The sequence below is a fragment of the Falco punctatus genome, assembly GCF_963210335.1.
Source record: "Falco punctatus genome assembly, chromosome: 8".
NCBI classification, from domain to species: Eukaryota; Metazoa; Chordata; class Aves; order Falconiformes; family Falconidae; genus Falco; species Falco punctatus.
This window is the reverse complement of record NC_137588.1, coordinates 60,218,592-60,240,209: the sequence shown is the minus strand read 5'-3', so window position 1 is coordinate 60,240,209 and position 21,618 is coordinate 60,218,592. Positions and strand designations below refer to the sequence as shown.

Genomic DNA, 21,618 nt, shown 5'->3' with positions numbered 1-21,618 from the left:
TTCCCTGTGTCACTCAAAAGAGGGTTTCAGGGCAACACAGCAGGGCAGATTTTGTGTGCTAGTAGCTCCTAAAGTTTTAAACCCCCAGCTGGGCATCAGGCACAAATCAGATGGGACGTTGCTGGCCTGCTTCTGTTCTGGCCAACAATAAATTAATGTCTCAGAGGCAGATACCTACTTACAAACTCCTTGAAAAATTGATGGTTGGGCTGAAGAAATACTCAAATTTGCATCCCAGATAGGAGAAGGGCTGCAGCACCCTCTCCACAGCCTTTTTTCCTCCCCTCTCTTTAGCCTGCCAAGATTCAACCAGCCTTGGGGCAACTGCAGCACACGTGGCCTTCGGCCCATCTAACATCAAGTAATATAGGAATGCAGGAAGGTGAGAAAAGGAATGAAAAATTCTTATTGTGATGATTTTCTGGGATGAGAGAGAGAGACCTTCAGCAGCGCAGGGGCATAGGACACAAGGAAGCAAGCAAGGACTCCCTAAATTTTCATTATTGGAGGTGCAGTAGCATCCTCGCTGCTCTGCAAGGGCTTGGCAAAAATAAGCTCTGGTACCAGCTCAAGGGGACTCTCAATTACATGGTATCACATTATCTCTGGAATTAATTTGCAATCATATTAGAAAAACAAATGCTTGCTCTGGGAAGATAAACTGCTGTCCCTGGAGCTTCAGTTTGATCCTACATGCGCTGTGAAACAGCAACAATTCTGTGTATTTTGATGGGGTTACTCTGGGCTTATACCTGCATAAGGCGAGGCAGAAACCAGCCTACAAGCCTCACTAAACAGAAACAAATGGTTGGGATGGTGCTTAGAAAGCTCTCGTTTACTTAAGGGTTGCTTGACACTTGACATTTAATGCGAATAGTCAGAACTGCAATTAAACAGTAGCAGCATAGCCACAAAACGGGAGACTTCCAGTGGCAACGAGAAGTAAACAGAGGTGGCCAAGAAACCAAAGGAAAACACAGAGCATACAGGACCAGTGATTCCAGTTAAAGCTTCATTAATGTCAGTGGTACTCAGAGGGCCAAGACTGCTGTTCCAGTCACTACTCATCAGTTCAACATTGCTACTGTTTTCTTTTCACGACCAAGGTTTTTTTGCACATTCTCCTTTGAGAACCTCATTCCCCTTGGCACATGACTTGACTCTAAGAGTTGGGTGGGGTTTTTAGGGTCTGCCAGATGTATTAATTAAATCTTTTTTATTTAAAAAGGTGAGGAACACAAAAGGTTGAGCAACAAGGAAAACAGTTGCTATTTTCTGTGTGACTCACACCCTCACCCCAACGCGTTTCAGGGTCATTGAGCCTTCAACATTATTTAAATAATCTGCTTTAGTGATGGTTCCTTCGTGAAGAAAGCATTCAGAGATAGCACTTGGAGCAACAACACCTACTGCAAACTCATATAGTTAATACCATTCAGCCAGATTACCTGTCAGTTTTCCACAGGGTGGTTTTTAAGCACCGCGTTGCACTCAGCGGGTAAGCCCACAGGCCAGACTTTCTCCTTTTTTTTTGCCAGGAGACAGTGTTTTGCTCCATGTGACAATCTCCTTCCACCCCTGCCAGTTCAGAGCATCTGCCAGCTCGCTCCGGACAACACACCGTAAATCACCAAGAACCGCTTTGGCACGACCGAACCAGTGGCTGGTGCCTGTACCCCAGGTTCTCCCAGAGACTCTCCCAGAGGACTGTGTCCTCAGCCCTGTGCTTTGCTGGCAGAAGGGAAGGGAGGTCTGGCCAAAGCAAGAAAAAACCAGAGATATTCTTCTGTCGTGTTTGCACAGATACAAAGGATTAGTAATGCAGCCCTAAGGATCCACGCTAGAGACCAGAGCACTGTCTACAGCTCTGGAGATACCAGACTTGTCCAAGCCCTTGGCTCAGAGCCCCTCCTGATGAGCTGTTTGCATTTAAAGCCTGACACCATAAACCCAAAGCCTCAGTCCTTTTATTCATGTCTCGCCCCGCTGGAAAGGCTGCGTAGACAACAGAAACCTTAGCCGAGTTCCCCACCCCTGGGTCAGGCTGCAAAAGCTGTCAAGCTACAGCAGAGCACACCAGGAAAAACTCCTCAAGGTTAAAGTCCAGATCTCCCCACCTGCCCCAGGTGGAACATGGCTTTGCAGCAGGGGTTGGAGACTGTTTCTTTCACCATTAGCAGTTAAGAGAGGCTTAAAGTTAAAGATGTGTAGCTACAGTACCCCCATTTGAGAAGCATCGCTCTCCGCTGCTGTGCAAAACCACTTCAGCCCAGGAACTGGATCACAAGGTTCGAATTTGGCAAGAGCAGGGCTGGGTCTGGCTGCCCATTATCTCAGTCAAAGAGCATTACAGCCCTTATCTGCAGGGCGAGCTGAGGGCACAGACCAGGAAATTGCTCATCATTTAAGGCTAAGACAGTGAATTTTCATCATTCTAGTCACCATCCCAAGGAAATATCTGTTCCTGCCATTGGACGGGAGCTACGAGACAAGCCAAACACCTTACCCACACCTTGGGAACAGCCTCTGGGTGTCAACCTGCTCCTGACCTTCCCTCCTGGGGGGAGCATCCTCCAGCACTGGGGCTTGCCCATAGCCACCCACAGCAGGAGCTTGGGCCCTTCCCTAGCCTCCGTGCTGCTGGGCAGCTGAGCTGCAGACAACTTCATCAGCAAACTCAACCAGCTTCAGGTGGGAAACTTAAGTATTTTTGCCAATTAGCAACAGCCCTTTGCTGTTCAGATCCTTTACATAATGAGAGGCTACCTTGCAACTCCCCCAAAGGAAAACAGTTTCCATGCTAATCCAGTTACAGCAAAAAAATCATTACATGCAGATAAACACCTGCTTTCTTGGCATCACCACGAAGCCAGTCTTGCTCCTTGCATCCCAGGGGCAGATCCAGCCCCCTCGGGATCCCAGCAAAGTTTGCCTGCCCCTGTGAGTCACCTCTAATTCCTCTGCACAGCCACGGTGAGCCCTGGCTGAGCAGGGGAAATCTGCATTCCTGTGGGTGTTATACAGAAGTTAGTTGATTTAATAAATCTCGTTAGGCAGGCATTTGATAACAGTGAAAGCCAGGGAGGGCAAACCCTGAACGCAGCTCTCCTAAGAAAAGGGCACATCTCTGTTGCATCTCAGGTGGAGCCCAACTAAAACCCCCTGGAGATCCTGCCAACCCTGGCTCGGGTACCACAGACCGAGTCCCAGAGCACATGTGGGGTTTTTATTCAAACATATTTGGGAGTTCTCTCTTGTTTGGGTCATCAGTCCCCTGGCTGCTGAGGCATCTCACGGCGAATCTTTAGGTCCAGCTCTGCAGCGATGAGGGCGATCGGCTTTGGCCGGGTGGCTGGTTTCCCACAGCGAAAGCCGAGATGCCCATGCAAGGCCAAGGCTGGAGAAGTCTCAGCTTTGGGAAAACACCTCTGTGTTCTCGCTCTGCCATCGGCGTTGCTCCTGACACAGAAGAGACCTCTCCTGTGTGAGAGAACGGGGGAAAAACCAAGGGGGAGATGTGGGGGCCCAAGGTCTCAGCAGGACTGGGGGTCTGACCCGCAGCCGTGCGGGATGGGGGAGGTTGGGGGCCGGGATTGCAGCTGCAACTGGAGGCAGAAGAAGCTGGGGTGGCTCTGCCTCTGCTCAGCTCACCCCTTCTTTTTCCAAAAAAACAGGGTGAAAACAATAAATAGCCTTTGAAAAAGCACCAACCTTCTGGTGCCGAGCTGGGGGAGCCTCCCACACCGCACACGGGCAAACAAAGCTGCTGTGTCCTCCCGGCGCCCAAGCACAGGCAGCCAGCCCCGGCCACCCCACCTGCTCCCACCCAGCAGCTCCATGGGTCCCCGGCGAGCTCCGGCCGTCCCAGCCTGATCCTGGGCACCGAGACATGTCCCAGCAGCAAAACCCACTGAGCCTGGAACGTGAAACGCGGCACGGGGATGGTTGGGGCTGAGCCAGAGTATGTGGGAGCAGGTGTGTGCATGTGCGGGGGTGTTTCTCCAGCTCAAACCCAACGCCGCTCAAATTGACAGCAGGGTAAGCTCTCATTGCATCTTCTGTGGTGGGTATCTGTGCCGGGAAAGGCGGCCTCGTGTGCTTTCTGTCTTGTCAGAAGAGCTGGCTTGGGAAGGAACAGTTGCTGGGGATGGTTCACGCACATCTTGTACGCTGTGCTGACAACAGCTCTTGACAGCTCCTACCATCAACTGCAAATCTCTCTTTGTGTTTGCTTCGAGGCCCTGCTCCAGAATTCATTCGATCGATGGGGAAGCAGGAAAAAAGGAGGTGGAGGGGAGAGCAAAAGAGGGTTTCTAGCTGCTGTAATCAGAGGCCTGTGAAAATGGGGTCCTTTAGGGCTCCAGCAGTAGGCACTGAATGAAAAGAATGAGATTTTTCAAAATGAAACAGCAATCTCAGGAATTTTAAGCTGGCCTCGTGAATTTAGAGGCTAACTCAGTATCAAAATTTTTTGATTTGGCAAAGCTGCAACAAGCAGGGAGGAAAAAAATGATGTGTGACTCCAAGTGGGTGTTTTCAAACAGCATCTTGTTTGGGGAAAATAATCCCTCTTGGTCTGCTTTGTTTTCTCGTGATGCTGGAAATAATTCTCCTCCTCAGAGAAGAGAATTGGGCTTTTCTTTTTCTGTCTCATCATGGGAGCTACCCCAGGTCACTCGGGACCATGGCTGGTTCCCCCATCCCTGCTAGCACCCGAGTCAGCACCTCAAAGTGTTAAAGAAACACATGTGCAGGTCCTATATCACATGTTTCATTTAGCGGTGAGGAAATCGGCCATGAGACGCCTTGGCTGAAGGTTTAGCTTCTTGGGGCTGAGCCCAAGGGCAGGGTATGGAGGCAGCAGGGATGTTCCAGGGCAGCAGCATCGCTCCTGGGATCCTTCTCTCCAGGGAGAAGGGGTAGCAAGAGCTAAGAGTCCTGTGGTAGCTCCATAACGGCTTTATAACAGCTCCAGCCTCCCCATCGCTCCTCCTGATTTGGCCCATTTTAATTCTGTCTGGTCCAGGCTCCTGTGTCAGTGGGAGCTGGGTAACCGGAGCCCACAGCACTGCTTCGTGCCAGCTCTGGCCATCAACCACCGTGCACCAGCTCCATCACAGACCTCACCTGGTACCAGCAAGGGTGGCAAGGAGTGAGGGCGTTCGGAGGGAGAAGGTGTCAACTTCTGTGCCAGCTGCAGTTTGTCCCACACTGGCAGACATTGACATCCCCAGTAACACTAATGACTTTGGTGGCTTTAACCCAGATTGAGACAGCGGCAGCTAAAATTACATTAGCCTGGGCACGGGCGGGCTGCGGGTGCCACTGCAGAACAGCTCTTGCCCACCCAGCGCTCCCCACATCCCGGCTGCAGAAAAAAAGGGAGGTGTTTGCTCTACGGAGGGCTTCAGAGAGGGGAAAACCTGGAGGAAACTGCTCCCTGTGTGAGTGAGTGGGGATTTGTCATGATGGCACGGGAAACACGGTCCTGCCCAGGCATCCCCCCGCTGCGGGCCAGCCCCGGGCTGCATGGCACAGCACGGCATGGCACAGCACGGGGCTGCCTCCCAGGGATGTGCCACCCTGCTTGGGTCCGCGCTAGCATCGCTTCTCTTAATGCACCCAGCTGAATATCATCGCATCCCTGTTTTAACATACCTCCGGCACCGTTTCATTATCACCGCTTTATCATCCCAAGCGCAATGTGCACGGCTGGGGCTCCAATTTAATTTTACTTCTCTTTTAATGTGTTTCATGAATATACGGGGAGTTGGAAGCGTCAGGACACTGGTTTGGCTGTATCAGCCGCAGGAATCTGCCTCCTTGTTCACGATAGAGAATGGAAGATTATTTCAGACAGGAGCTGCCCCGATGTGAGCGCTGGCTCCTTACGGCGCTGACCCCAGCTTCATCTAGTTTCTAGCTGTACAAAGGACTAATAAAGCTTTAACTTACCTGCTTTTCTAAACTTTATGTCTGAAGCATTCAGTGGTGCATGACCAAGGTGGAAATAAAAGAGCTTAACCAAAAATAGCACTCGGTTTTCAGAATGGGCAAAAAAAATGTAAATCCCAGAGCCAAGCTCAAATGGCAGGGATGCTATTTCTCTCTGTCACGCTGAGGTAAATACGCTGACCAGCAACACCCGTCAGCAACCTTGGTCTCTGTACCAGTGTGCACTGGGTCCCTGGGGAGGGGTTCTGAGCCTTGATGTGAACCCCCCAGGCACTGCGAAATCCTGCAGAAGCCAAGTAGGAACCAAAGCAGCAATGGGAGCAGGGCTGGGTTTCCCCACAGGCACCAGGTGCCTCCAGCCAGACCTGCCAGTGCTCAGGACCAGCAGCACCCCGCTTGCCCCACGGTTAATGCATATTAACGCTGCTGACTGCACCAAGGGGGGATTTAAGCAAGGGGGGCTGGCAGGGAGGTGAACCAGGCAGGATTTAGGAAACCTGTGTGCCAAGCCTCTCCCCTTGAGCCAGTCTCATCATCTCATTACACTTTGGTTCCACCATGTGTGAACTGGGAGCGATGCCTGAGCAGCCGCCCTCCCGCTCACGCAGGCAGCAGAAGCCCGTTGCAATGCAGAGTCCCTGAATACCGTCTCCGTTATTTCCCAACAGCTGTGGGCAGACAAGATTTCCTGTCCCTGGAAGAACATTTTGCAAAAATACTGCTCCTTGTTGTTCCAAGCACAGCCAGAATAACCAGAGAGCCACAATACAATTTTATTTTTCTTTTTTTTTTTAATACAGCTTAAAAAACCCAAGATAGGCCAGCCAACCTGAGCAATGAGCATCAGATCACTGGAGGTTGTCCTGGCAGGCGGGATGGCTGGGCGGCTGTTATCCTGGCTGCCACTTGAGCTGCTCGGGTGGGGGGACTTTGCAAGCCTGTCCCATCCATCCGCATCCACCAGCCACCTGAGCGCCGGTGGTGTCCCAGCCCGCCTCTGCCACCAGGAACCGTGCTGGGATGGGCTGGGATGGGTGTGCGGTGCGAGGACGTCCCACAGGGGGGAGCTTTGTCACCAGCCTGTGGGGGACACTGCCCCGGGACATCACCCCAGGACATCACCCCGGCATCCCCCCCCGCCCCCGGCTACTGCACCCTCTGCTCCTGCTACGCTGCACCGTTGTGTTTGATCCCGGCGCTGTTGGTTCTGCTCCGTTTCCACCATCTCTGAATTTACGGATGCAAAATGTCCTGTTTTCATCCTCAGTGGGGCTGGGCAAAGCTCCCTCCAAAACTGCCTCTCAGCGTTTTCAGAGCTGATCTGGGATTCAGAGAGTGAATACAATCAAGGAAATCTGTTTTCAAAGGGTGTCATTGGGAAAAATTCATCCCACGGAGGGTCCTAACAGGTCTCCATGCCTGGAGGATGCTGACAAGCTGGATCTATGAGTCAGATCCCCACCTTACACATTCGCATCATGTCAACTTTAAACCAAACAGTAAAGGCCTAAAACTGGTTTAGTGAAGCCAGAGACCTTGCCACAAGTTGTCACCTTACTCTGAACTCAGGTTGTACTGGAGATGTCCCCTTCCACATCAGAGATTAATAAATGCATAGCATTACCTTCATCCGCAGGCTGATTAAAGCCTATATACGAACATGACATCAATGCTCCACTTAATTTCTCAATTAAGAAATGGAAAAATGCGGCTCGAGACCTGTGAAAAGACAGGCGAGGCAAGACGAGCTTCCCTGGAGGGGAGGAAGGCAAAGTGCCGCAGCCGCAGCGGGCAGCACGGGGGGAGCGAGCCCCCGCACAGTGCGGGTTCCCCACCGCCTTCATGGGGCAAAGCAGGTGTCGAAGCAAGTTTTCTCCTCACTTTGCTTCTCCCACCAAGACTCAAAGAACTTTTAAGGTTGCTCTCCAGTGCAGGATCCCCCAGAGGAAGCCTCAGCTTTCTATACTCAGAATTGCCTCTGTCCAAAAAAATAAAATTAAGAAAATATTTGTAGCTTAAATCACCATTTTCTTCTGGGAGTCTCAAAACCTCCCTCACTCGGTTTGCAGACACAGCCAGCACCGGGTACACACGTATCCTCCAGCTCGGAAATGAAGATCTTTGGCCCTAATCTGTCCCCCATGACACGAAGGGGATGGGGGACAGGAGGAGTGACCGAACCACAGCCGTGAAGGGATAGTGCCAGGAACCACACTGGGGAAGGCTGGGGAGCACCACATGAGCCAGGTTGTAATCAGTTAATTTAACTTGAGTTTGGCCGGGAATGATTAAGAAGGAGGTGATAATTTTCCTCCGTATCAAGTGCCCCATCTCTTCCTGGACAGGCTTTTATCTGCTGAGGTGACGCATTGCCAGGACAAAGATGTGTTCCCCTCATGCCGATGCCCAGGCAGTAACCTACCCGCTGCACTAACCGCTTTGCATGACACTTCCTCTAAAGAGGGAGAGAAAAACAAAACACTTGTCCCTACTTTATAATGCTGCTGTGTGAACAGCCCCGTAGGCTTTGAAGGACACACCTGAAGGAGGCAGGTGAGGTGAGGCAGATCGGGTCACGGAGATGCCTCTCTGGGGCTGACCGGGCAGCTGAGTCCTCTCGGAGCCACTGGGATCTGAAGGTCGATCTGCACATGGGTGTTTCACTCTGACCCGCTTGTTGTGGAAGCTCAAGATGTGGCAGGACCAAGTATGCACATGTCATTGCCCAAAAGTAGCTTTGCATCATTTTTGGATGCTGTGGAGACAGAGGCACGGAGCAATCACTGGGATTTCGGAAACCCAGCCAGGATGGACGAACAGCCCACGACAGCCCCACAACAGCCCTTTTCCAGGGGTGGATGCTCAGCAAGGAGAAGTTTTGCTCCACTGGAAGGGCCGGGAGCTTATGGGGCAGGAGACAGGACACCCCCGCCCAGCACAGAGGGGATGCCACTGCCTGTGGCTCGGCCGAGGGATGTGCCAGAGCTTGTGTTGAGACGTTTGACTCTGCAGGCTGGTCTGCTCATTGCCCCCATGCTGGGAGGGCAAGGGAGCTGCCTTCGGGAGCCTGGAAGCGGGTGAGGACAGGGAGACAGAGGCTTAGGAGGCGAGTGGGGAAGTCACTGGAGTGCGAAGATAGCGGGAAAATCCAACTTTAAAGCACGCAATGCAAAACCAGGGGGAAGGAAGGGGAAGAAATGCCCTTTATCTTCTTGCAAGTGAAACAGCCTTGCTCTTCCCGTGAGCGATGTCCAGGCTTGGCTCCCAGGCCGAGGCTGCTGCCTCCAACGCTCACGCCAGCTTCTTCTCCGGCAGGCACGCAGCTCGCCCCCGCCTCCGGCACAGCGGTGCCTGCAGCCTCCCGCAGACAATTTGGCCAGGGGCTGCAGCCCCCCGGCTCGCCCCTCACCAACAAGCAGCCCTCCCGGCCAGAGGAACCGCTGGGCTCCATGGCCCGGGCCCGGGGGCCGGCTGCAGCACGGCAGGGCTGGCAGTGCCGCGTGGGAGCCCACAGGTCAGCAAGCAGCGATGCCCAGAGGACGGGCGGTGCTGCTGGCAGGGCGACCCCCCCGCCGCTGCCCCCGAGAATGGAGGAGCAGTGGGTCAGGCTGGAAGGACCCCGACCCGTCCCTCAGCCTGTCCCCCCACCATGGCACAGACGCGCTCGACCAGCTCAGCACGTTAAATCTACCCCTTCAGCCTTTCACTGGTGGAAAAATGACGGTTTCCTCCCTCATCTGCTCCATCAGCTCGTGGCTCGCCTAAACCCAACACAGGCCCAAGAGCTCTGCAACGCGCTGGGGCCATTTCTACAACTCCCACCGGGACATTACGCTCTTCCAGAATCACCCTGACAGCCCTTGCTGGGACGCATCCGTGTCCCCAGCCAGTCTGTGGCTGGAAAAATCAGAATTTGGTTCCAAATGCAAGATTTTTCCCAAACTGTGCAGCCTGGAGCTTCCTGTGGTCCTGGTTTTGGGCATCCGGAGGTCCTGTGTTCTAGTCCAGGATGTGTTCCCGTCGGGAGCAGAGCCTCTTACCTTGGACTTGCTGGATCCTGGCCCTCCAACGAAGTTCACTGCTCACCCCCTCACACTGCACGTGGGGCTGTGTCGGGAGCCAGGATTAAAAGGCAGAAAAGCTGGTTGCATCGGTACAGCTGAGGGGGAACGGAGTGCTGTGCGGGGCAGGAGACAGGAACTCCCTGGGATCTTTTTCTCTCTAGGAAAGCACACCCTGAGCTGGCACGAGTGGATGTTTTAACTTTGTTTTCAGTGAACGTCAGGCCGCTTCTATGTGCCAAAAGAGGAGTGAAGAGGACTAAGCCCGTGGGATAGGTGTGGCGTAAAACCCGATTTCAGTTTCACCTCCATCCTCAATTACCATTCATTAATCCAAACATATTCATTATACAGGCAAAACCCCCACCAGTGTTGCTGGGTCCAGGGCTCAGGTCCTGCTGGTGTTTGCTCCCACCGGGAACCACAGCAGCCCACGAGGACCATGCGGCAGGCGGAGCAACAGAGACATATTTTCCCCAATTTAAAAAAATCGGGAAGACTAAAAAAAAAAAATCCTACCAATTCCTACTTACAGCTGAGCATGGAGGAGGATTGCCCCATGGCTGCAGTCCTCCGTGACGGAGTATTTTGAAGCCAAGGGACACGTCCCCCTTGGCTGAGCAGCTGGCCGCGCGCAGATCAAGGACACGGCATCACCTGCGGGGAGCTCGGGCGGCTTCCCAGGGCGAGCGGTGCGGGAGAGCACCATAAAACACCCTCCACCTCGCCAGTGAGGGGGTGGCTTTCTAATTACCCAGGTGGATCTCTATTGTAATGAAGCCAGAGTGCAGGATTTGACGCTAGGGGTCTGAATGTGTCGCCTGCCGAGGGCAATTTAGCAAGTGGTCTGTGCTTTATGTTCCTGTTGTCCACAGCCACGGGCTTGCTGCCCCGACAAGCTCTGACCCCATCCCCGCAGGACCTGCCGCCGGGCGGTGCGTGGCACTTATATAAACTGATTTATCCTATGTCTGCCTTCCCCTCAATCCATATTCTAATGTGAAGAGGGTTTTTTGGGTGCATGGGCCTGTATCTACTCTTACTGCCTCTTGACTTGGAGCAGATCCCAAAATATTTTAGGATTTCGATCATCTCATGAAAAGCACTGGCTGTTTGGTCACGTAGCAAGAAAATGAGACACAAAGCATCAACATTTTATCAGTAAAGCCAAGGGGCTCTGGCTGACATTCAGGACACGGCTTTCCCAACAGCCTGCCCCGCACCAGAGCATGGAGACAGCGCAGGCTCCGGCGGTGCCACCGCGCCTCGAGGTCCGAGGCTGCCGGAACAACTGACACTTCATTTTCTGCATAACCAGGTAAATTCAACAGAATTTTCCTTTCAGATGTTTTGGGGTTTTTTTCCCCTATCCAAAACCGAACCAAAGGCAAGTTTCTAGGCGGTAGGTAAACCAAAGAGAAACTCCTTCAGCATCATTTCACAGATGGGACCTACGGCTCAGGTGACCCAGGCTGGGACCAGCAGGATTTTCTCATGGGTGATGGGGGAGCACCCAGCCCTGCAGCCCTCCGGAGCCCGGCTGGGCTTCGCCCACACACGCCCAGCAATGCCCAGAGCAAAGCACCGAAATCAACCTCCAAACAGCTACACCCAGTCCAGCTCTGCCACTGATCTGCCCTGAGAGCTCAATACCACCCGTCTCCGTGCCTCAGTTTACCCAACTGCAAACAGACAGCTACATTTAATCCCTTTTACTGCAATGATGTTACATGAAGCGCTCTATAAGTGCAAAATTTATTAACACAGCGAGACCAAAGCCTGCTTTTGCCTAAGGTGGGAAAGTCCAGGAGCAATACCACTGGGATCGTTGCAGTCCCATCAACCTGCTGGGTTGGATGACCCCACAGAAGCTCTGGCTCCCGCTCACCAGGACCGAGCTGTAAATGCAGATAAAAACTGCAGCAGCACGGGAAGGCTTGTCCCAGCACGCTGGTTTGTTTGCTGACAACTAGCGTAAGTGACAGCGTTACAAGTGACTTTTAAGATCCCTGTGACTTTAATTGGAAAGGACATTTTTAATAGCCCAGGCAAATAGCTGTGTGATCCTGCCAACTGCAGCGCCTGCTCGCAGCAGAGCTTCACGCCCAGAGACGCTGTTATTCTTCTGGCGTGTGATAGGAATATCATGTGTGAACTGACATAGCAGACACGCCAACATTTTTTTTAGCTGTACGAGCTCTCTCTCAGACAAGAAAAAAAAAAACCAACTAAAAACCATCGATATGCCCCCAGGGACAGCCAGACACAAACCCCAAAATTACCTGAGCATATAGAAAATGCACAGCAGATTTCCAAACCATATGCATGAGCTTTAATCAATGAACTTCACTGATACATGGGAAAGACTTTATTCCCAGTAATTGTTCTTTGACAGCTCTGACAAGTAGGATCTGTTCGGGATGGTAACGATTAAAATGCTGACTCACAGAGGGTTTTGCCATGCTGGCGGGGCCACACCAACTTTGTGCTCACTTGGAAGGTATTTTGCATCCCTGCTTTTCAACCAATCTGCAATTTTAATCCTCTGGCTGCAACAGTTGTTTGTGGCTTTGCCCAAGTGACTCCAGGTTTCCCTTTGGCAGGGTCTGGAAGGAGAGGGCTCTCCTCTCGCTCGCTGGTGTGTGCAGCAGGACAGGGAGAGCCCCTGTGCTCTCTGCAGGCGGGAGCAGCAAGGAGGGAGAGCAGTGACAGCTCCCCAGGTCCTGGGACCCGCACCTCAGCTGTCCGGCGCGGCGAGGTGGGAAACCACAGGGCAGGCTGCTGGCATCGCAGTGCTCTCATGCATCTCATGGCAAGACAGCAAAGCCCTTCACAAATGTGTTTCAAGTGCAACCTCCTGCCGGACCGCAGTGCCGCTGGCTCGCCCGGGTGCAAAGATGGGGTTTATCACCCTGTGCCCCTTTTCCTGGCGGCGCAGACCCCCAGGTGCCGTGTGCAGTGCAGCCCCATGCTCCTGAACCTCACGTTGGCAGCCCCTTCGTGAGCGCCCTTGCAGCAGTGGCAATTAACAGCAGGAGACAGCTGTACCCAGGGGTCAGCCGGAGCACCGAGAGGAGGAGGAGGAGGAGGAGGAGGAGGAGGAGGAGGAGGAGGAGGAGGAAGGCAGCACCTCTGCCCTGCCACGGAGCCAGCAGATGCTGAAACACCGGGCAGATGCTGCATCTCTGCACCACAGAGCAATGCCTGGCAGAGCCGGGGGACTGCTCGGCACTGCTGGCACGGCACAGCACGGCACTGCTTTCAGGCTAAGCACCCACTGTGCCCCGCTCAGCGGGCAGGACCCCTGCCCAGGGTGAGCCAGCCCCTGGCTGGGACCATCCAGCCACAGGAAAACAGACCGTGAGGTTTCCACAAACACCACCTCGCTGTTGCTCCATCTGCAGCACTAAGGCTCCTTACAGCCCCTAATGACACTGGCCATAACTATTAAGAGGCTTTTTTTGGTTTCCTCTGATAAGGATTTTCCTTTCCTGAGCAGAGGTGATGGCTCAGCAGCGGTGGAGGCCCCTCACTCCGCTCAAGGGGTATGGGCAGCGCTTCTGCCTGCAGAGCCAGCGAGCAGCCGTGCTTTTGCTGCAGCAGCCTTCACCATAGGGAAATTGCTAACCCCAGAAAACCGTTCCCCTAATTACAGCGTTGGAGCATGCAGCAAACCACATAAATGATTCACACAGTGTTCCCAAGCTGCAGCCGCGTAAATTAGAGAAATTTCCAAACACTCCCGAACTGTACACGCTGTTATCAGGATGGAAATGCAGAAACTTTCATCATAAAAAGGCAAGAAGGGGAAAAAGTCCCACCATTAAATGCATCTCTTCAAATCAAGAAGGCCTGGGAGGTCTATCCCCTATAGATCTTTACAGAACACTTGTTAAAACTCCTCGGGGAGTTCTCGTAGGAGGGAGCGGGCAGATAGCAAGGGAACTATAGAAATGCATCAGCTTGTTATTTCGAAGGGACGCAGGGACTGAGCCTCCGCTGGCAAGCAGAGAATGAAAAGGAGGAGGCAAGCGGACTTGGGGCCAAGAGAAAGGGATGGCCAGTGGTGGGGAAGAGAGTTAAAAGTGTCCCATTGTTAGGGAAGTTTGTTCTCCTTCAGACCATCCCGCTCCCAGGGACACCGCGCCGCCTTTTGAAGTGCAACCTTAGGCGGTTCCTTGCCACCCATTGGAGCGGGAGCTTTTTTATCACATTAAGTCATTGGGTAGCAAATGAATGGGGGGTTTTGACTATTCACAACTTCACCTTATAAATATCAGGGTTGTAGGTTCCTGCAGCTTCCCTCCATCCTGACAGCTCACCTTGGGAAGGAGCAGAGGGAGGCGGCCCTGCTCACTCGGGGACCTGCGGTGTGGAGAGCTACGGATCAGCAAAAGGATCCAACCCGGCTCCTTGTGACAGCCATGAAGAGAAGCACCTTCCTCATCCTCTCCATCACGGGGGTCTACAGTGCCGTTCTCCACGCAGCAGCATGGTAGGGTCCAACTCAGTGGAAAGGGCATCTTTTAGGGATGCTCTTCAACCTGTGATAAACTCTGCAATTCATTTTCTTTTCTTCATTTCAGGTCTGTGAATAACTTTCTGATGACAGGACCTAAGGTAATTAACACGCAGACCGTCAGGAATTTAAGTAGAGCAATTTTGTTTTGCAAATGGGAAATAGTATTTTTCCAAGGAACCAGACTTGCCAGAGCATATCGGCTCCAAGTCCTGCTGAGTAATGAGGGGAAAGGACTCGCAGCCCTTTTATGTTTGTTTTCACTGATAAATGGTAAAACGCTGTGGGTTTTAACCCTGCTGTTTCTGTGCCAGGCTTACCTGACATACTCCAGCAGCGTGGCGGCCGGGGCGCACAGCGGGATGGAGGAGTGCAAGTTCCAGTTTGGATGGGAGCGCTGGAACTGCCCCGAGAGCGCCCTGCAGCTCTCCACCCACAACCGGCTCCGCAGCGGTGAGTGTGCCTTTACCTGCCAGCACCAGCATCCCCGTCCCATCCCGGGATGCCGTCGGGTACGAGCCGGGATGCACTCCGGAGAGAGCTGGTGCTGCTAATTGAACTGATTGATGGAGAAGAGCTTTAGTGTCCTAAAAATCAGGTCTGGTTTTCCTCTGTCTGTATTAATTGGTGTAATAAATAGCACTAACGTTTTTCTAGGAATGGCAGGCTCTCTCTGGATCCCTATCCATGCTGGGTCCTTCCCACGGTGCCGCTCCCTGGGCTTGCTCCTGCCGCTTTGTGTGCGGCATCCCAGGGAGCGCGATGCCAGAGGCACCTGAGCTTGCAGCTGGGAGAAGCACAGGAGAGACCGAGGGTGAAACCAGGGATGTGCACAAAGAAACTCTCTTCCTAAGAAAGTTGTGGGTCTATTTCAAATCTGCTTCAACAAGCAGAAATCTCTTTTTTTTTCCCCGAGAGCAGCATCTCTATTTGAATCTGTTAGGAAAGGCAAAAAAGAAACTACCTTAGAAGCGTGGGTGCAGGCAGCTGTTAGCTCAGGTTCAACAACCGACCGACTGAAACGAGATCAGTGACGATTATCCCCAGCAGGCAAGATCAAAGCAGGAACATACCCCTAGAGCAGGAAAGGACAGAGAGGAGCTGAGCACCAGGTGAGGGGAGTGGTAACTGGCCTTGGCCAGAGCAGGGCCGGGACATCGCCTTAGGATCCTACTCCTAAGAAACTCCATCCCGTGCACGGACACCTGCTTAATATTATGTCAAATTGCTGAAACCTTTGACACTGAAGCCTGAAAAGACTCCAGTTATGCACATTTAATTTCTGTAGCACCTTACCTTTTGCACAAACTGGTGGGGTCTTTTGCTTTCTCACACCTTTGCAGAGTAGATCTTCATTCCCAATAAATCAGGGCCGATGTCTATGTTTGCATGTGACAGCTTTTTTTCCCCTCTCCCCAGCTACCCGGGAAACATCCTTTGTCCATGCCATCAGCTCGGCCGGCGTCATGTACACCCTCACCAGGAACTGCAGCATGGGGGACTTCGAGAGCTGCGGCTGCGACGACTCCAGGAACGGCCGCGTCGGTGAGCTGCCATCTCTAGATGGGCTGACATCGCCTCCCCATCCCCACACGCAGCCCCCTGGATCTCAGGGCAGAATTTGGCCTGACGGGGCAGTTCTGCGCTTAGCGTGCATCTGTCTTGCAGGTGGCCGAGGCTGGGTCTGGGGAGGATGCAGCGACAACGTGGAGTTTGGGGAAAGGATTTCCAAGCTCTTTGTGGATGCTTTGGAAACAGGACATGACACCCGTGCGCTGATTAACCTGCACAACAACGAAGTTGGGAGACTCGTAAGTAATAATAATAATAATAATAAATAGTGTCTGTTGAAAACAAAAATCTGAGAGTCCGGTGGGCTGTTGAGGTCCCCATCTCCAGCCCTCGGTGACAATCTCAGCCCTGGAATATTTGCATGGGGGACAAAATACAGCCAGAATTTGGCCCTAAACCTGATGACAAGGAACGGCACTAAGAGTTGTTCCCACTTCCAGCTGCTGCAGCTGCGTGTAATGCACTTGACTGCTAGCACGCACCACTTACTCAGAAATGCATGGGGTTTATACTCACCTAGTGCTTGGCTGCTCTGTAAAACAAAGCAAGAACCACATTATTTTCTTGCAATATGCATTTCCAAGCCATTTGGCCAGGGAAGCCAGGTGTGAGCTGGCCAGGCTCACAAGCCAGCTGCCAGACTCGCCCCCCGCTCCCCACCTGGGCTGGCGGAGGCTCTCAGCATCTCGCCAAACCTCCTTCTCTGTAAAAACACCCGACACTTAACATACCTATCTCATAGGGTGTGTCAGGGCTTAATCTCACATAGATACCAGCGATTTGGGACCTTATAAATACCAGAGGGAGATAGGTAGATAATATCTGTGAAGTGCTTGGCCTGGAGGAGATGCAGAGAGGTTGGGTATGATTATTCCGAAACAGCTTCACACATTTTGAATGAAACCTCCGAGAGGGATGATGGGTTGATGCTGCAACAAGGGAGGTGAGCAGAATGAGAAGGGCATGACCTGACAGGGATGCTTTTTTCCTGGCCTGGAGAAAGAGCTCCTGAGAGGGTTAGAGACAATAGTTTGTGCCCACTCGTTATCTCTGTCCTTTAAAATTAGTGAAAAGGGACAGATGTTTTCCAGGAACTGAAATAAGAGCATCAGCTCCTGTCTTGAAAGGACCTGAGGTCAAGCAGAGCACAAGCTACTTCTGACCCATTGCCACCCAAATTAGGGGTGCCATAGAGCCTGATTTTGAGATTTAAAAGATGATGCTCTGCTGCTCCTAATTTCACCACATTTTCCACCAAGGCTGTGAAAGCCACGATGAAGCGAGCCTGCAAGTGCCACGGGGTGTCGGGCAGCTGCAGCATCCAGACCTGCTGGCTTCAGCTCGCTGAGTTTCGCGAGATCGGGAACTACCTGAAGATAAAATACGACCAAGCCCACAAGCTGGAGATGGACAAGAGACGGATGAGAGCTGGCAACAGCGCTGACAGCCGCGGGGTCACAGCAGAGACCTTCCACCACGTCCATGCCACGGAGCTCGTCTTCCTGGAGGACTCTCCCGACTACTGCACGAGGAACGCCAGCCTGGGCCACCACGGCACCGAGGGCCGCGAGTGCCTGCAGACCGGCAAGAACCTCTCGCAGTGGGAGAAGAGGAGCTGCCGGCGGCTGTGCACCGAGTGTGGCCTCCGAGTAGAGGAGAGGAGGACGGAGGTGGTGGCCAGCTGCAACTGCAAGTTCCACTGGTGCTGCACGGTGCGGTGCGAGCAGTGCCGGCAGCTGGTGGCCAAGCACTTCTGCGCCCGCCGCGACACCGCAGCTCCCAACCACATCAAGCAGAGGAACAAGGGCCATAAGAGATAGAGAGCAGCCGTGGTGCCCGAGGAGGACGCTTTGGTGGCCCCACGCTCGGCAGCTGCCAGCGGAGCTGGGCAGGAGCATCCCTGGGGAGCGGGACAGTGCGCAGGGATGCTGTGAGGTTAGGGAGCACGAGGTGCGGGCGCTGAGGGACCACCGTCCTTCTTGCTTCCATGGGTTTTCCTCAATACTTACCAGTAGCTTCTTTCTGGGTGGGAGTCACTTTATCTATGTATCGGGCAGAGAATTTCACTTTTTAGGTGGGCTCAGCCCCGCGTGCCACCGCCAGTGGGTCACCAAGGCCAGCGGTGGGGCTCAGCCCCAGGCCGGCAAGGTGGGGACGGGCACCATGGGCGAAAGCGGGTCCTGGGGGGCAGCTCCATCCTGGCAGCCCCAGCCCAGGCATTCATGCACAGCAGCCGCTTGGCATCGTTTCTAATGGAAAATTAATGCACTTTCTGACGTGAGAGGAAGTTTTGCACTGTCCTGGTGTGTACTACGATGACTGCAGCCTTTTGAGGGCTTTGATAAGTTTACAGCCAGTGTTTACAGATTTCATTTCCCCATCTCCCCCTTCTTAAATTTTGTATTTTGGTACCAGAGCCCCTGCCCCCAATAGACAGTAGCTTCACATATTTGTACTGGATGAAATTAAGCAGTTTGCAATTCTTATACTTTTTTCTTTTTTTCAAATTAGCAGATAAAGAATTCTGAATTCTTTATGCCTAATGTGTTTTTTTTTTAATAAGTTGTATTATTGCTTAGCACAATCTGTTTTCTTTATGTATTTTGAAGGTAACCCTAAAGAGTTAGATTTTTGGACTGTATTTTGCAATAAACACCAGAATTAAAAGGATTGGCTTTTTCCTTTCTGTCTTCCTAGCAGACTTCAGGTGCAAAAATATCCCCTTCTTTGTAAAACCCAGCATTTCCAAGATTTCTCATCATTAACCCAAAAGCCACTGAAGCCAGCAAGGTTGTTCTCGTAGACTTCAATAGAAGTTGGCTCCAGCCTTCAGCCCCCGGAGGGTTCCCTTTAATACCTATCACCGTAATATCTAACCATTCTCAAGTGCTGAGTATGCAGGCACTGCCTGGCTAAAGCCGATTTTGAAGCTCCCAATGCCTCTTTAATTTGCTCAGACCCGACATCCCCCAGACAATGCGAGGCTGCCCCGCTTTGATGTGGAAAGCATCAGCACTCACTGCAAAATTCTCGGAGGCACGAGAGAAGCCCTTTGAACTGGGGACAGGAGAGAAAACTTGGGGAGAGTTGTGAATGTGTCTGCTGGTTCCCTGCTGCTCCAGGTGCAAATAGACCCACACCACGGCGGGGAGGGCAGGAGGGGACACGCACTGGCTGCTGCCATCCTGGCTGGGTCCTGCTCTTCTCCTGGCCTCCACAGGGCTGTACTTCAGCTCGGATTGCTCCACCGAGCCACAGCGCTGCTCCCGAGGGAGTCAGGGTGTGCCACTGCCCGTGCCCGTGGTGCCAGGGCAAAGGATGCTCTACCAGGTTTGCTTTCCAGCCAGGGGAAGAGGAGGAGAGACAAGTAAAAAAAAAAAAAAAAAAAACCAAACCAAAAAACTACAGCTCTGCCAGCATATTGCGCCCACACTACAAATGCTTTGATGCTATTTTATCCGGGTATCCCTATGGCTCCATTGCAAACACAGCCTCGACACACGCTCGAGCCAAATCAGGAAGCTCAAGGTGTAAAACACACAAGTCAGGAAGCACAGCTGACTTTGATGCATTTATTTTTGCAAAGCGCAGTTTCGTTAAAGCTCGAAGGGCTATGTCAGTGGGCCATCAGCTTGGGGGGCTTTTTTGCTGCCGTGGGAGCAACTACTTCCAAAATTTCCATAACTAATAGCCCACACCACCAAAGCAAAAAACCCCATGATTTTTGCACAGTGTTGCCACAACAGCACTTGCAACCCACCAAAATTTAGGCTGAACTAGAAACAATAAACACAGACAAAACCCCTTGCCTGCATCTTGTGCAGTGGCCGGCTTGTCTGCACAAAAACCCCCAGGCTCTACTTTTGTGCTGTCTGCTGTCCTTGCCCAGTCTGCTGCTGCCCCCAGCAGCATCAGCCCCATGCCTGGGCTGCCTTTGGAGCTGCCAAGATCCCACAGAGCCACAAAGCGAGGACACACAGAGCACAGGACAGTTGCTACTGATGTGCACTTGGAGGAGGGAAATAGTATTTCACCAGGCTAACTCCCAAGCACACATAAAAAACATCGCGCTATATGCCAATAGCAGGGTTAATAAAATGCACAGGTAAACCCTGCAAGATGAGGACTCCCTGTGAGCCGGCACATTCAGGGCACGCTGTGTATCATTTTACACATCTCTCTAGAGCATCTTTTCAAACTAACATTACTGCAGAAACCAAGAAGCGACAGGTTTGCAGGTGCCTGTGGTACCAGACCAGATCTCTGTCCCACACAGGCTCTGTCCTGGGGAAACGGGGCTGTAGAAAGGAGCAGAGATGCTGTGGCCAAGACCGATTGTCTTCCAACTGAACCCTCCCGTTCCCACCAACCTGCAGCCAGAGGCTTGCTGAGCCAGTGCTCGTATCCACTGCATTGCATTTAAATGCTGGAGATGAACTGTTCTTCTCTGAATTTGTCTAATTGCTTTTTTTAATCCATTTACATTTCTGCCCTCCAGACTAAGGCAACGAGCATATGCAAAAGCCAGAGACCAAATGCAAATTGAAGCAAACTCAAGAGAAAGTTATGTACCATCCCATGATAAAAATTCCCATCCTCTTTTTGTAGCTCACAGAGATAATACCATGTCTGAACAAATGTCTAACTCTATGGCTTAGAGCTGCACCTTGCCAGAGATATTACGGTCTTGGAGAAGCTGAAGCTTTCTCATCCTTCCCCTTGTTGCTTGGATACAACAGTCATCAATTCTCACTACATTCACTACAAAACAATAGAAATTCAGGATCATCTTAATCCATCATGACACTGTCAGAGCCCCTACACCCCTGCCCGCTGGTACTGGGTTTCTACAACACCACACACAGAAACGCCACGTGCCCAGGGTGGCACAGGGTAACAGACCCCGAGGCTGCCTGCGGGACACAGCCCGTCGGGCTGATTTCATCGTTTCAGCAGTGGTTTTACCTGGGCAGCAAACCCTCGCACAGCAGCTTTCAAAATAAATAACAACATGCAGAGCAGAGCAAAATCCTGTCATCTTCTGGTTTGTAAAGGCTGGTTCTTTACCCACAGCCAAGGAGCATTTGAAGGGACTGCTGATGTCTTCAAACCTGAAAGTATTCGCTCATGAGCACCCACAGTTAACTCCAGCTGGGGACGCTGATCCCAAGCACCTGTAACTCACGGCGTGCTTGGAGGAAGGGATGGACTGGCCCTAGGATGCCTTGGGGAGGAACCTGCCTGCCATCCCACAGTGATAGTAATGATCCTAATTACCAAAACAGAGTAAAAATCTTAATCTGGCCCAGGTACTGTATGAACTCAAACCAAAACCCTGCTGCCTGCCCCCGAAGGGCTGTCGATGCTGCTTCTCCTCTTTGGGGCCGAAGGCTCCTCTCAGTGCTGGGCACTGGCTGGGGTGCCCCGGGGCACTGGCGGGGGTGCTGGGGTGCCCTGAGGCGGGCACCCCCCACCAGGCAGGGTTGTGGAGCCACTTGGAGAGTCCTGGAG

At 52.5% G+C, this 21,618-nt stretch overlaps 1 protein-coding gene across 1 annotated transcript; it reads left to right on the top strand.

Moving 5' to 3' along the window:
• Positions 1–14,440: 14,440 nt before the first annotated feature.
• On the top strand, positions 14,441–21,585 carry WNT8A (Wnt family member 8A; the record flags this gene model as incomplete). Its single annotated transcript, XM_080398531.1, has 5 exons — positions 14,441–14,511; positions 14,603–14,636; positions 14,850–14,988; positions 15,955–16,346; positions 17,367–21,585. The coding sequence occupies 5 exons, from the start codon at positions 14,441–14,443 to the stop codon at positions 17,925–17,927; spliced, it is 1,197 nt and encodes a 398-aa protein (XP_080254657.1). The 3' UTR covers positions 17,928–21,585.
• Between the last annotated feature and the right edge of the window lie 33 nt (positions 21,586–21,618).